The sequence below is a fragment of the Scyliorhinus torazame genome, chromosome 4 (genome assembly GCF_047496885.1).
Source record: "Scyliorhinus torazame isolate Kashiwa2021f chromosome 4, sScyTor2.1, whole genome shotgun sequence".
Lineage (NCBI taxonomy): Eukaryota > Metazoa > Chordata > Chondrichthyes > Carcharhiniformes > Scyliorhinidae > Scyliorhinus > Scyliorhinus torazame.
Genome location: NC_092710.1, coordinates 206103910 through 206119195, shown reverse-complemented (window position 1 = coordinate 206119195; position 15286 = coordinate 206103910). Strand labels below are relative to the sequence as shown.

General features: G+C 46.9%; 1 protein-coding gene across 5 annotated transcripts in view; it reads left to right on the top strand.

The window, feature by feature from the left end:
* Nucleotides 1-15286, top strand: part of LOC140410710 (ectonucleotide pyrophosphatase/phosphodiesterase family member 3-like) — a 280597-nt gene that overhangs the window by 198836 nt on the left and 66475 nt on the right. For all 5 annotated transcript variants that reach the window (XM_072499147.1, XM_072499148.1, XM_072499151.1 and 2 more), the window contains 2 exons: nucleotides 8317-8495; nucleotides 8602-8653. In XM_072499147.1, coding sequence (XP_072355248.1) covers nucleotides 8317-8495; nucleotides 8602-8653 — 231 coding nt within the window. The remainder of the gene's footprint in view (nucleotides 1-8316; nucleotides 8496-8601; nucleotides 8654-15286) is intronic.

Sequence of the window (15286 nt, the reverse complement as noted above, 5' to 3'; positions counted from 1 at the left end):
TGCGTACAGTTCTGGTGGCCACATTACCAAAAGCATGTGGATGCTTTGGAGAGGGTGCAGAGGAGGTTCACCAGGATGTTGCCTGGTATGGAGGGCGCTAGCTATGAAGAGAGGCTGAGTAGATTAGGATTATTTTCATTAGAAAGCTGGAGGTTGAGGGGGGACCTCATTGAGGTCTACAAAATCATGAGAGGTATAGACAGGGTGGACAGCAAGAAGCTTTTTCCCAGAGTGGGGGACTCAATTACTAAGGGTCACGAGTTCAAGGTGAGAGGGGAAAAGTTTCAGGGAGCTATACATGGAAAGTTCTTTACGCAGAGGGTGGTGGGTACCTAGAACGCATTGCCGGTGAAGATGGTAGAGGTGGGCACGATAACGTCATTTAAGATGTATCTTGACAGATACATGAATGGGGAGGGAGCAGAGGGATACAGATCCTTCGAAAATTGGCGACAGCTTTAGATGGTGGATCTGGATCGGTGCAGGCTTGGAGGGCCTGTTCCTGTGCTGTAATTTTTCTTTGTTCTTTGGCCATGTAAATTGCCCCTTAGCGACAAGGGATTTGTAGGTTAGGTTGAGGGGTTATTGAGATAGGGCGGGGAAGTGGGCTTGGGTCAGGAGCTTTTTCAGAGGGTCGGTGCAGACTAGACTGGCCAAATGGCCTCCTTCAGCACTGTAGGGATTCTACGATTCTATAATTTGCTCAGTTATGAAGGGATTTTGAGCTATTTTTTGAATCACCAGATGCTTTACAGCCAATGATTACAGCAATGATTACCAGATCATTGAAATGGGCGTTATTGCAGCACACAGAATAAATGTTCAGGAGAAAACATTGATGGTAATTTCATGAAATGAGGCAACATTTTTGTACTTCAGTAAAAAGGTCATGGAAAGCAGAGTCTAAAAGGAACCTATAATTGATATTCCATTCAATCGAGTCCAAATAATTGGTATTTTATTGGCCAGATCTAAAATGAATACACTTATCTGATGCAGTAAAAGACATTTCACCACAGAATGACATTTAATTGTGCAGATTATGCTGACTGATAACGTATTCAAACATATTATTGTCTAATTGTATTGTTGTACAAGATTATTAAAAGTAAGGACTTTTTTCTTTGTTCTTGTGAGTTTGATAAGAAGTTGCTGCCTATCCCTAACCACCTTTGCGTGAAAGGAAAAGCCTGCTGCCGCTGGTATTGGAGCAGCTTTGGGTGGGGCTTGCCATGGTGAAAGCTGGCAGGTGCAATCTGACCAGCATTCCTGTGACCTGGTAGCTGGGTGTTTGTCCCTCTTGCTCCTGTGCACAATGCAGGGACCTAATGTTACTAGCAAGGACCATACTGCAGGAAAACAGCCTCCATGCCCTTCAGACCAACTCCCCTGCTTGACTGGCCCCAATGTGCCTGCCCCACTAACCTGAATTCTGGGGCTCCATGACTATTTGGCCTGCTGCAGTACTGACTGAAGAAGTCTAGACTTGCATTACAGTTTTTTATTGCAGAGATACAATCAGAGCTTAATACTGACTCTAGTCCCAGCTCTTGTGATGTTGCCAGCCTTTTATTCCTAGCTGACAGAGGAAGGACATCCATCATTCAGGACCCAGGAACCCTTACACTGACCTGATAGGTACCAAAATGGCTTTTGATCACATGGGGGCACCCAGGAATTGCCACGGCGGTTGCCACCGGCTCTCGATCCACAGGGTGGACTCATTGATGTGACCATTAAATTCAGTCCCTTGTGGTGTAGGTACACCCACAGTACTGTTCAGAAGGGTGATCCAGAATTTTGCTCCAGCGACAGAGAAGGATCGGCGAATATAGTTCCTGATCAGTATGTTGAATGTTAATTGATGTGCGATGGCTATGCCTATCTTAAACTCAGAATGGATGCATGCACACATTTCACGACAACCTATGCCTGAAGTCAAGAGAGGATTCATTCCAATGTAATGCCCTTCTCCTGTGCCCTAAGATGCAATTCTTAGAGTCCTTTAATTCTTAGGTACTTGTAAAACCTTACATTGATAGCGCTTGCTTTAAATGTTAGCACCAATTTAATGCTAATGGAGAAGCAGAAATCTGGGGCGTCATTCTCCGACCCCTCCACCATGGCGGAGGCGGAAGAGACTCCCTCCACTGCGCATGCGCGGGAAACTGTCAGCGGCCGCTGGCGCTCCCGCGCATGCGCCGCCCCGATATGTAATTCTCTCGCCAGCTGGCGGGGCAACAAAGGCTGTTTCCGCCAGCTGGCGGGGCGGAAATCCCTTCGGCGTCGGCCTAGCCCCTCAATGTTGGGGCTCGGCCCCCAAAGATGCGGAGCATTCCGCACCTTTGGGGTGGCGCGATGCCCATCTGATTGGTGCCGTTTTGGGCGCCAGTCGGCGGACATCGCGCCGTTTGGGGAGAATTTCGCCCCTAGTGTGAGATACGAGCTTTTAAGTATTTAAGATTCCATTTTATACTATTTTTACAGATGCGTTAATGCTTAAAATAAGGGTTAATTTCTCCATTACAATAGTAGAGAGAAAATATTCCAGATTAATCATTTATACAGTTGCAATCAATGGTGTGACAACTTTACACCAAATAACGTTTTTTTTTTAAAATACCATTTCGTACGAGTGTTGCATACTCGTTCGTCTATCCTGCTACAAAAATACCCCATGGATTAAAGATGAAAATTAAGAAAGAAAGTTGTCATTCTTGCCCCCTGCTCATAATTTTATATCTAATTGCAGTGAAAATATTGGGGGCGATTCTCTGGCCCCGCTTGCGCAGCATAAATTGTTTCATGGCTGGAGACCCACATGAGAGAGCCATAACGGGACTTGCATCAGGGAGAATTCATTTTGAAATTCTCCCCTACCGGGCCGGTGATGTAATCTGGGGCGTCATTCTCCGACCCCCTGCCGGGTCGGAGAATCGCCGGGGGCTGGCGTGAATCCCGCCCCCGCCGGTTGCCGAAGTCTCCGGCACCGGATATTCGGCGGGGGCGGGAATCGGGCCACGCCGGTTGGCGGGCCCCTCCCGCTGGATTCTCCGGCCCGGATGGGCCGAAGTCCCGCCGATAAATTGCCTGTCCCGCCGGCATGGATTAAACCACCTTTTGAACGGGGGGACAAGGCGGAGTGGGCGGGCTCCGGGGTCCTGGGGGGGGCGCGGGTCGATCTGGCCCCGGGGGGGTGCCCCCACGGTGGCCTGGCCCGCGATCGGGGCCCACCGATCCGCGGGCGGGCCTGTGCCGTGGGGGCACTCTTTCCCTTCCGCCTCCGCCACGGTCTCCACCATGGCGGAGGCGGAAGAGACTCCCTCCACTGCGCATGCGTGGGAAACTGTCAGCGGCCGCTGACGCTCCCGCGCATGCGCCGCCCGGAGATGTCATTTCCGCACCAGCTGGCGGGGCAACAAAGGCCGTTTCTGCCAGCTGGCGGGGCGGAAATCCCTCCGGCGCTGGCCTAGCCCCTCAATGTTGGGGCTCGGCCCCCAAAGATGCGGAGCATTCCGCACCTTTGGGGCGGCGTGATGCCCGTCTGATTGGCGCCATTTTGGGCACCAGTCGGCGGACATCGCGTCGTTTCGGGAGAATTTCGCCCCTGATATCTAAATCTTAATTCAAATATGCATTTTTTGTTTTACGCCAGATTCACCCAGCTCCTGGAATTCACCCCCCTCACCACATCCCGCAGGTGAAACGTGAAGCTGGTGGGAATCACGTTGGTCTCCATAAATAGAGACCAGACGTGATGACCGCACAGGAAGTGGCAGAGGCGGCGGGTGGCTCGGATGCCATTGTGGCCTCTAGGTTGTCAGGGACATGTCACTGCCCCCTGGTGCCCTGGCAATGCCAACCAGGTAGTGCCAATCCCTTCTTAACTTCAATGCCTGAATTGTTCATCTCTTTTGTGCAGTCAGAGAAAAAGAATTGATTAAGAACTACTCCCAAGTTTTCTCCCTCCAAGTTACCTTTTTGGTCTCTCTTTGGCTGTCATACTTTTTATTTGAAAAATATTTTTTTTCAAATTTTAACATTTTAACAATTAAATATATAAAAGGCATAACATTTACAAAATAAAACCAACCCAAAACTAAAACTAAACTCCAGGTCCACCCCCCTCAAATAACCGGCTCATCCTCGAGCACTATCTTTAGTTGTATCAACCCCAGCATCCCTGCCTAGCTCCCCTGTGCAAAGGAATTTATCTTGTTTGTGTGCACACTCGCCATCGGGTCCTTATACAACAGTCTCACCCAAGCCACAAGCATCTTGTTTTAATTTTAAGTATCCAATTCATTTTGTTTTCCAATTAAGGGGCAATTTAGCGTGGCCAATCCACCTATTCTGCACATTTTTGGATTGTGGGGTAAGACCCACACAGACGGGTAGAATGTGTAAGCTCCACACGCATAGTGATCCGGGGCTGCGATTGAACCCGGGTGAGGCAGTAGTGCTAGCCACTGTGCTACCCCAAGATACAAATTTAGGTCCAATCCCAAACCTCTCCAACACAGCAAACAAATAGCTCCACTCCACACGATCAAACACCTTCTTGGCAAGTTATCCTCATGCTCTTTATGTGTTTATAAGATAGCTTTTCGTTTTATTTAATTGTACCTACCGAAATTTTATCATGTCCTTGCCTTGCTTTCCTGATTCCCTTTTTACTGTCACCCCCTACACTTTCTATGTTCCTATAGACTTTCTGCAGTATTGAGCTCTCAGTATCTAAGCATTTGGTTAATCTGCATGCTCTTTGACATCCAGACAGATATAGATTTGAGAATCCCACCCTTTTTATTTATGGGAGCATATTTTTCTGAATCCTCTTTGTCTCCCATTGAATGCCTCTCACTTTGCTTTGCCTTCAAATATTGTTTCCAAATCACATCTCTACTTCACAAAATTGGTCTTCCCCCAATTAAAAACTATTATTCCTAGTCTAAAAGCATGATAATATCCAGGATTGGCCTGGCAATGTCAGATAATGAGCATCTTGATCATGGAAACGGTCAGGCATCTCCTGTGATATAGAAACATATGAAAGCTGCCATAGTCCACAACGACCATAGGCTACTCTCCCCTTTTTTGCGAGAGCTGACTGGTGGTGATTTCATCTGAGGATCACCACATTTCATATGAAGGACAAGGTTGAGAAGGTGGGGGATTCATGGATAACTCAGCCAATACAGGAATTGATCCCAGGTTGTTGGCATCGCATCACATCACAAACCAGCCGTCCATCCAACTGAGTTAATTGACCAAGCCATCTTCTGTAGCCTTCTGCCAAGTCCCCAATCATCAAGATCTTGTGGGTCACCTTTTACCAGATATGACTACAAGAGCAGGAAAGAGGATGGATGCTCTGTGCCAATTGGCTAACCTCCTAACCCTTCCAAGCCACATACAGTATTCAAGCTCGGAGTGATGTGGCATAATCACCATTTAAGATTTATTCAGTGGTAACTACACTCAAGCTTTAGCATCCTCAAGGGGTGATCAGTTTGGTTGATTGGCCCAGTTCCAATGGATTTAATATCTATCTCTACCATCACCACCCATAATTATGTAACTATGCAATATGGGAAATGCATAATTAGGAACAGCTAGCTGAGTGGTTTTGGCTCATCTGCTGCTGTGGTTGACAGTCATGAATAGGATTTTGTGGTAGTGAGGTCTGGATGCTGCTAAACTATGGTAATGATCAGCCTAAGCCAGCCAACAACAGAAGCTTGATTAAATCCAGGCTTGGGCTGACAAGGTCCAGGTAAAGACCATCTTAAGTGTGACGGATGTAGGGAATTGTTATTTTTATATTTCAGATACATACAAGCAGTATGTCTGCTAAAGCTGTGATTAAGAGTTCGCAAAGGTGAGATAATCATTGATTTTTGCCATTTACTGGTTTACAGATAGATGGCTAATGGAACATTCATTTGATGTTGGAGGATCCCTGGGGTGTAGCTAATTTATGAGGGATGGTCCTGGGACCGTCGTGGGACTTCTTAGTGGGAGGAGACCAAAGAATGCCTTATGATGTAAGGGGTAGAGCCAGGTCTGGTTGTAACATTTCAGTCTGCTATCAAATTTTAAGTTGAACAGCAGCGCCTGACAAGACAGCTCTTCAGCTGGCTCTGGAAGGTTCTCTCTCAGGAGTCTAACTCCCAATTGCTAACTTTATTTATAGGTGATCTTTGAAACTATTTTGGTTTGCTTAATTGGAATATATAGCGGCAAGTATAGGTAATAAGTTAACGTTTTTCCTGTTTTGTATAGATCTGTTTGAACTGTTAACTGTTACTTTGTTGTTAATGTGATTGATTTTGTGTTTAAATTAAAGTTTGTTTTAACAGATAAAATACCAATCGGTCGGTGGTATCACTCCTGTGGGGTGAAGCATCCTTTCCTCATACTTTTATAAATTGCAAATTGTTGGTCTCGTCCAGGATCCTAACATTGAGTAAGAGAAAGGCCAGGGGATGAGTGTGCTTCACAAAAAAAAGGGAATTCCATCTACCACTATATTCCCATCAATATTAAAAATTGCCATTTCTATTAGCATTCTCCAGTGTAGAATATTGTGAAATTAAGAAGCTGCTGGGAATTTAACTGTTTGAGAAACCCACACCTGGTTAAAGTCGTCTTCCATCAGACTGTTGATTTTCTCTTCAGTTCTGCATAAATATTATCTGTTTGTCTGTTTGCTAATTTGTATTCTTGAGCATCACTTTTCAAATCAATGAGCCCTGCTCTTAAATGTCCTGCTTTAACTGACATTATTACCTATTCTATTATCCTTATTTGATGCAATCTTGTAATACACAAATAAATTCAGCTATTAAAGTCTCTCTGATGTACTGATGTGCATTTGGAAGCCATTTGTGTATTTTATGGAGTATTGAAAAATCAAGACAATTGCAGGAAGGGATGCTTTTCTTAAACTGCAAAGCCGAAATAGTGGCAAGTGCTGGAAGTGCACAGCAGGTGCCATGGTATTCTGAAAGAGAATTATGACAGATTAATATGTTGGTAATATATCCTCCATTAGAATTCGTTTCTTTGGGTGAAATGTTGCCAAGACAGGGCAAGAGAATGAGGTGAGCTGGAAGAGCCTGCCAGCAGGAGAGGGTCATAAAATTCCACCCTTTGGGCACGATCTACCCGAATGGGAACAGAGTCCCACATTCCAGGCTCTCACAGTGCTGAGAAACACCATGCTAGTGAACACCCATTCGGGCAGATACAGGATCTCAGTGAGGAATGCCCCGTCAAGGCCATAATTAGTCCAGTTTTCTGCACTGAGGAGTTCTGATCGCTGGAACTCCTTAATGCAGGGCACCTTCAGGGTGCAAGGCTGGCATTTTTCCAATCTGGGCACCCTGGCATGACCAGCCCGACTGCTGGCACTGCCACCTGGATGTCAACCTGGAACTGCCAAGGTGCCGAGGAGACACTGGCAGGGGCACTTCCATGGTGCCAGGCTAGCATCCAGGTGGCAGTGTCAAGGTGCCAGGCTGGCAGTGTCAAGATGCCCAGGAGGCACCCTGCCCAGAGGGCAAGCACCTGGGAGCTTCCAATCCCCATGAGTGCCGTTCCATCTGGTCCCCATTTGTGGAGCCAGCACTGAACGGCGCTCACCCAAGATGTGGGCAGCACGGTAGCACAGTGGTTAACAAAGTTGCTTCACAGCTCCAGGGTCCCAGCTTCGATTCCCGGCTTGGGTCACTGTCTGTGCGGAGTCTGCCCGTTCTCCCCGTGTCTGCATGGGTTTCCTCCGGGTGCTCCAGTTTCCTCCCACAGTTCAAAGATGTGCAGGTTAGGTGGATTGGCCATGATAAATTGCCCTTAGTGTCCAAAAACGTTAGGTGGGGTTACTGGGTTACAGGGATAGGGTGGAGCTGTGGGCTTAAGTGGGGTGCTCGTTCCAAGGTCTGGTGCAGACTCGAAGGGCCGAATAGCCTCCTTCTGCACTGTAAATTCCATGATTCTATGATCTCCAAGGCAAGGGGGAGTTAGATCCCACTGTTTGGGAGATCCTGGGAATATATATTAGAGTGAGACTAGCTGTCTCACTCTAATAAGAAGATTTTCTAAAAAGTGATCCCACCCACAATGGGCGGGATGCACATCACGACGGCTCGCAAGGTCTCTTTAGATCACGTGAGGCATAGCGAGCCAGGTAATCCTGGAAGAGGGATCTCCCGGCATCTAGCAGCCACGCCACGCTACATTTCAGGTGCAATGTGGCCAATAGATCGCGCCCTTGGTCTTTTAAAAAATCTGAGTTTTAATTATTTCTTGCTTTAGATTTGTTGCAGATCACCCCTACACCCAACAATGGAACTCACGGAAGTCTAAATCACCTTTTAAAGAAATCTGTCTATATTCCTACCCATTTGAAGGAAGTGTCTGCAACGTCATCTTGCTCTTCAACAAAATTTAGACCAACTATTGTTCTTCAAACGGAATGTTTATGCAGTTCTCTGGTAATTAAGACAATATTCAATATTCAATAGCAATTATTTTACAGTTGTCTAACTAGTTTCAGAGTTTCTTATGCTGGTTTGTAACAAAAATATTTTGACATTTCAGGAATCATTGCCAGCAGATGCATGCAAAGAATTAAATCTCTCCTTAAGTGAAGGTAAGAAACTATCGCACAAAATCTAACTGTATAATAGTTAACAAATGTTGCTGGGATAGATTTTCATCTTCACTGCCTGGGTGGCATTGGCCAGATCAGCTTATTTGTCCTTTGTAAAGGCCAGATCATTTTCATTCAATAATCAGCCGTAAGGTATGTGTGATTCAGCCTGTCAAGTTACTGCCCACCAGTCAAGGTAAATGCCTGCCTTCTATGGGCAAACAGGGGCGTCATTCTCCGCTGGCGGGAGTCTCCGTTTTGCCGGCGCCGGGGGTTTCCCGACGGCGTGGGGCTGCCCCACAATGGGAAACCCCATTGACTGGCCGGTGTTACGGAGACTCCCGCCGGCCAGTCGGGGCAGAAATGTGGCGGGGCAGGTAGGAGAATTTCGCCCCAGGTTTTTCAGTTTTAGTTGTAATATGAAATTTTCTCTGCCTTGTCCACCTGTTATGTTTCCACCCAGAAAATAACCACAACAATAATTTATTTTCAGTGATTTCAAGCTCAAGCTACAGATTATCTTCCTGTGCTACTTAAGGTGCTCTTCCTCCACTCATCCCCAAACCCAAGAGCCACCCTCAGTTACTCCTTTTCTAACATGGGGGTGACAGTCCTGTTTTTCCACCATTATGATGTTCAGGAGTAAGATGTCACCCAATGAGATGATACACTAGCTCCCTGAAGTTGCTGGAAATGTGAGGCGGACTTTTATTTTGCTTTCGCATTATTTTGCATCAATATCCCCTATTTAAAATTTTTTTTAGAGTACCCAATTCATTTTTCCAATTAAGTGGCAATTTTAGCATGGCCAATCCACCTAGCCTGCACATCTTTGGGTTGTGGGGGCGAAACCCACGCAAACACTGGGAGAATGTGCAAACTCCACACGGTCAGTGACCCAGAGCCGGGATCGAACCTGGGACCTCGGCGCCATGAGGCAGCAGTGCTACTCACTGCACCACCGTGGTGCCCATAATATCCCCTATTTAATAGAAACTTCCTTTGTATATGTAGTGTGCTGTAATATATCTTAGAGGAGGCACTGCAGGGCTACCACTGGCAGGAGGGTGCAACAACTGCATGTTAGATTTACATAGACAGATTCCATTATAAATGTGAGCAGAGAATTCATTATGAAATATAACAGTAAAGACAGAATGTATAACTTTAAAATGGGGACTTCTGCACACTAAGGTTTAAATGTTATCTATCCTTTCACCCTACTTTGTCTGAGGACACCAGTTGGTCTTGATTCCCACATGAAGTCAACTGGAATATTCAAAACTAGAAACAAAGCTAAATTTTTCATCCCAGAGCCTTAAATTTTCAAGTGAAGTATTGACCTCCAAATAGTTTGAGGAATTTACAAGCCTGTCACTACGTTGTTTTCTAGAGGGAATAATTGAACAGCGCCTTTAAAAGCAGAAGGCATTGCAACTGTGTTCCAGACCCCAGTTGACCCATCAATAAATACTGTTGTGGTGGTGGTGGTGGTGGTTGTTGTGTGGTAGATTTCAGATTGCCCCTGTTGGTGGATGTTGATGGTGATGGGCTGGATTTTTGATGTAGGAAGATTCAGAAGGAAACTGGACCCCAACCCCACATCTGAGCTCTATCGCTCTCTCATGACATGCTTTTCAAATGCAAAGAGATGAATTAGCCAGCAGGCAAGACCAATACCCAATTAGAGGTGCCAAGCGCTTCTAGGAGATGGGAGCTGCCTGCCTGGTGTCAGTGGCAAAGGCCGGCAACAGCCATGATCTCCCGAGAGAGATGGCAGCGTTTACATGATACAAGGCTAGGATAGAGTCCAGCACTGGAACTGGTGCTAAGATATCATGGAAAGCTCAATTGTAAATCAAAGAGGGGGAGTGTTTGATGACTCTATGCCTCACACTGCTCAGGTTCACTGAAGTGAGCATTCAAGTGAGTATATACCACCCTGACTTGGAAATATATCGCTGTTCCTTCACTGTCGCTGGGACAAAATCCTGGAACTTCCCCCCCCCCCCCCCCCCCCAAATAGCACAGTGGGTATATTTACACCACACTGACTTCAGTAATTCGAAAAGCAGCAGCACCACCACCTATTCAAGGACAATTAGGGATGGGCAATGAATGCTCGCCCAGCCAAGGATGCCCACATGACTTGCATGAATAAATAAAAATTCCAATCCGAAGTTCCCGAAAATTCAGCTGTTAAATGTGGGAAAGTATGGGCGGGATTCTCCAATAATGGGGCTATGTCCCCACGCCAGCGAAAAAACCCGCTTGAATCAGTCTGGACTTGCCTGGAGAAAGTCCAGAGTGATTCTCCTACCTGGAGGAGGCGATCAGGGCCCCGGAGTAGTCCTGTCGATATGGGACTCTGCATGTCCGGTCGGCGCCCGCGCATGTGCACGGTGGTGGACTGCGTCGGCCGCACTGTGCGACACGGTCGACCCACACCGCGGATCGGCACCAAGAAGATAGGCCGCCCCCCCCCCCCCCCCCAGATCGCCCGCGCCCGTGGATCGGTGGCCCCGATCGATAGCCTGGCCGTCCTGGAGGCACCCCCAGGTGAACGATCCCCCCACCAGGGCGGCCGCGAACTGAGTCCGCAGCCGCCATGCTGAGTGCCCGCTGGGTGGAACCATGAGAGAACCATGCTAGCGGGAACTCGGTTAGCTGCACTGGGAGAATCGTGGGAGCGGCGTCGGACCCGATCGCCGAGCGTGATTTCGGCACGGAGGCTCGGAGAATCCCGCCCTATAGCTTTATAAAAGTGTTACCTACCTCGTATGTCCTGATGATTGGGGAAATCATTAGAAATGCACTTTCTAATTTGTGGTTTCATGAAGAGAGTTGCAGAAACCAAGCACCAGATCAAACCTCTTACAACAGCAAGGCCCCTCATCAGTATTTCATGAGCTCATGTAATTTAATTTGACTGAATACAATAACAGGAGTTGAGAAATTATTGCTGTTTCTGGTCCCACTTGAGGAAGTTTGTACAAGCAATAAGGGGAATTACAAGAGTGAGTGCACTGGGCTTCATTGTTTCTTTAAATCAGTTCTTGGCTAAGTAATTTGCCTGGATCATTTATTAAAAAGCAGATACGTTCCGACTGCTTCATCCTTAATGCTTCCAAAAGGAATTGAAAATCCTAGTTAGATGAGATGGTTTGAAATCTTTTAAGAGAACCTGTGTAATATTGATTTTGATTAATATTAATATTACTCATGTTATGCAGTCTATTTCTTCCTCATTTGCATTTGGGCATAATTAATTAATAGTGTGAAGTTGAGTGAGCCAAATATAGATATGTGATCCTTTTGCCTGTCTTACATTCGAGACAATTATTTATCCCCAAACACCAATGAGAAATAATAATTATTATTATTTAATTAATTTAATCTTTTGGACACTAAGGGGCAATTTATCATGGCCAATCCACCTAACCCGCACATCTTTGGCCTGTGGGAGGAAACCGGAGCACCCGGAGGAAACCCATGCAGATACCGGGAGAAAGTGCAAACTCCACACAGTCACCGAGGCCGGAATTGAACCCAGGTCCCTGACGCCGTGAGGCAGCAGAGCTAACCACCGTGCCACCCTTCAATATTCCCAGGTGAAAGTTGCGTTATGGCTCTCTCGGAAGAGTCTCCAGCCATAATGTGATTTGAACCTGTGGTAGCAGGGCCAGAAAATCGCCCCATTAACTCTCCCTCCACATTTGCTGCCAGATCTGCAGAGTCTTTCCAGCATCTTTAGTTTTCATTTCAGATCTCGAACATCTGCTGTAGTTTGCTTACATAACATTATAGTTACAGTGTATACTGAATGTATGACCATGGGAGTGTCATAGGTGGCATGGAGGGTATGAAGCATCATTGGGGGTAGATAGAGGGACACAGGTTGACATGGGGGTGGGAAAGGGGCGCATGGGTAAAACCGAATGAACTTACCTTTCAAAAGGTTCCCTCATCCAGAGTATGGTTCACAGCACTCCAGAGGGGCCGCAAACCATGAGCATTCAAAAAGCTGGCCCGATTCCACACAAATGCGGGTGGGTGACAGTGAGGTCTCACAATGGAGCCAGTCAGGTCACATTCCAACCCCCCCCCCCCCCCTCCCCATATCCCATCTCCCAACTTCATGAAAACCTCCTCCTTTATCTTTATTTTTACAAAATGAAAATCACTACACCTAAAGATAAATTGTCTCACTTGAACATTTTGATAGGTTTAGAATATCAATATGAGAGACAGTTCTGCAATTTGAGACTTAAGTGTGAATAGTAATAATGACTGTTGCAGTTTACAACATGTTCTGTTTTTCGATAAAGTTCTTTCAATGCCCCTGTCATGATATTCAAACATACATCATAACACATACATAATGATAGACAGACCAACGGACCAATTAGCACACATAACACGTCAGCCAATCACAGACAAGAGCAGACACAGTATCAGACAAGAAACACGACACTTCCTGGGCAGTCCATCTGGAGACAGCACAGGGCCAGGACCTCATAGCAAGACACTCACACAGTCACAACGTGCTGAGTACCAAGTCAGATGTATAAATAGTTGGTTGGAATAAAACTGCGTTGTACCAATCACAACCGTGTTGGTTCGTCTGTACCTCAGAGCACCCAACACCTCATGATACCAGGAGTGAATCGATACCTACCGGCAAATCTGCCATCCTGAGCCATGGACACCCGCAACAAACCGCAGCCGTTGCAAGTTGCTGGGAACCTGGGCACAAATTGGAAGCTCTTCAAGCAGCGATTCGAACTCTTCATGCAAGCCCATGAAAAACAGGGCGCCTCGGACGAAACAAAGATTGCCATGCTCCTCACTACCGCAGGTCAGCACGCCATCGATGTATACAACACCATGGTGTCCGCGGAAGGCGAGAACAAAGCTAAGTATGACACGGTCCTCCTCAAGCTCGGCAAGCACTTCAATGTTGAGGTCAACGAAAGCTTTGAGAGGTATGTCTTTCAGCAGCGCCTGCAAGGTAAGGATGAGCTCTTTCAGTCCTTCCTGACGCACCTTCGCATACTCGCGCAGTCCTGCGGTTACGACACCACCTCAGAGTCCATGATCTGGGACCAGATCGTTTTTGGCGTTGCCTCCAGTGGCCTACGCCAGCAGCTTCTAAAAATAAAAGGCCTGACCTTAGCATCTGCAGTTGAAGCCTGTGTCCTGCATGAGAATGCGACCAGCCGCTATGCCCAATTTCAGGCGACCGAATCGGCACGGAGGGGGTCCCACGCGATCGAATCGGCAAGCCAGGCCGCCCACGAGGCCGAACGCATCCAGGCAATCGAGTTTCTCCCGGCCCGCGGCCCGGACGAGGGCGGCCGTTTCGCGCGCTTTTTAAGGCCTCCCGCGTTTGTGCGCGCCAAAACCTACGGCAACACTGAGGGACGTGCTGCGCAGGAGCGCCCGACGCAAGACCGAACTACGCATGCGCAGTGGCATAACGAACGCCATGATGTCATGACATGCGGCAACTGTGGAGCTGCACATTTAAAAGGGCAATGTCCTGCAAAAACCCGACAATGCCTACGCTGTGGCAAGATGGGCCACTACGCTGCCTACTGTCGAGCGGCTCAACCTGTTGATCTTCCACATCTCCGACAACCTCGCAGGAACGTGCGGACCATTCAGCCTCCACATCACGACATCCAAACCGACGACACAGATGACCAAGACGCCTTCCGGGTTGCGGTCATTGATGCAAACCGGGTCAACACCATCAATCCGGGCGATGAATGGAGTGCCACCCTAACGGTCAACCCGAATTCGTCGCCCACCTACTAGACCGGACTTATGAGACTGTTCACACGTCAAACTTTAGCAACTACTATTTTGTAACATGTCACTGTTTTATAGTTCCAGGCCTCGTTTGATCGTTCCAAACTTCAACGTTGTTCTTCTTTTGTTATGGTCCAACCTCGTTAGCATGTCACACCTGACATCGCCCCTTGTATATAGTTAAGCCCCATGTACATGATGTAAATATTACGCACACACACCTTTAGCTGCACTCAGGACACATTTATATTTACAACCACGTAGGCACATAATCTTGTAAAAAAGGGGGATGTCATGATATTCAAACATACATCATAACACATACATAATGATAGACAGACCAACGGACCAATTAGCACACATAACATGACAGCCAATCACAGACAAGAGCAGACACAGTATAAGACAAGAAACACAACACTTCCTGGGCAGTCCATCTGGAGACAGCACAGGGCCAGGACCTCATTCGCAAGACACTCACACAGTCACAACGTGCTGAGTACCAAGTCAGATGTATAAATAGTTGGTTGGAATAAAACTGCATTGTACCAATCGCAACCGTGTTGGTTCGTCTGTACCTCAGAGCACCCAACACCTCAGCCCCCAAGGATATTCTTTAAGGAAGTAGTTCTTTCATATTGTATACAATTTGAATATCAATTATAAGCTAGTGTATACAGTCCATTTGCCAACATTTTATGCCCAGATCGATACATTTGTATTTGCCCAGATGGCATTTCATGTCTTGGAAGACTGCTGTTGAAAAATGACTATTGTATAGGTCAGTGATATCTGGATTTATGACTGCATTGCAACTGG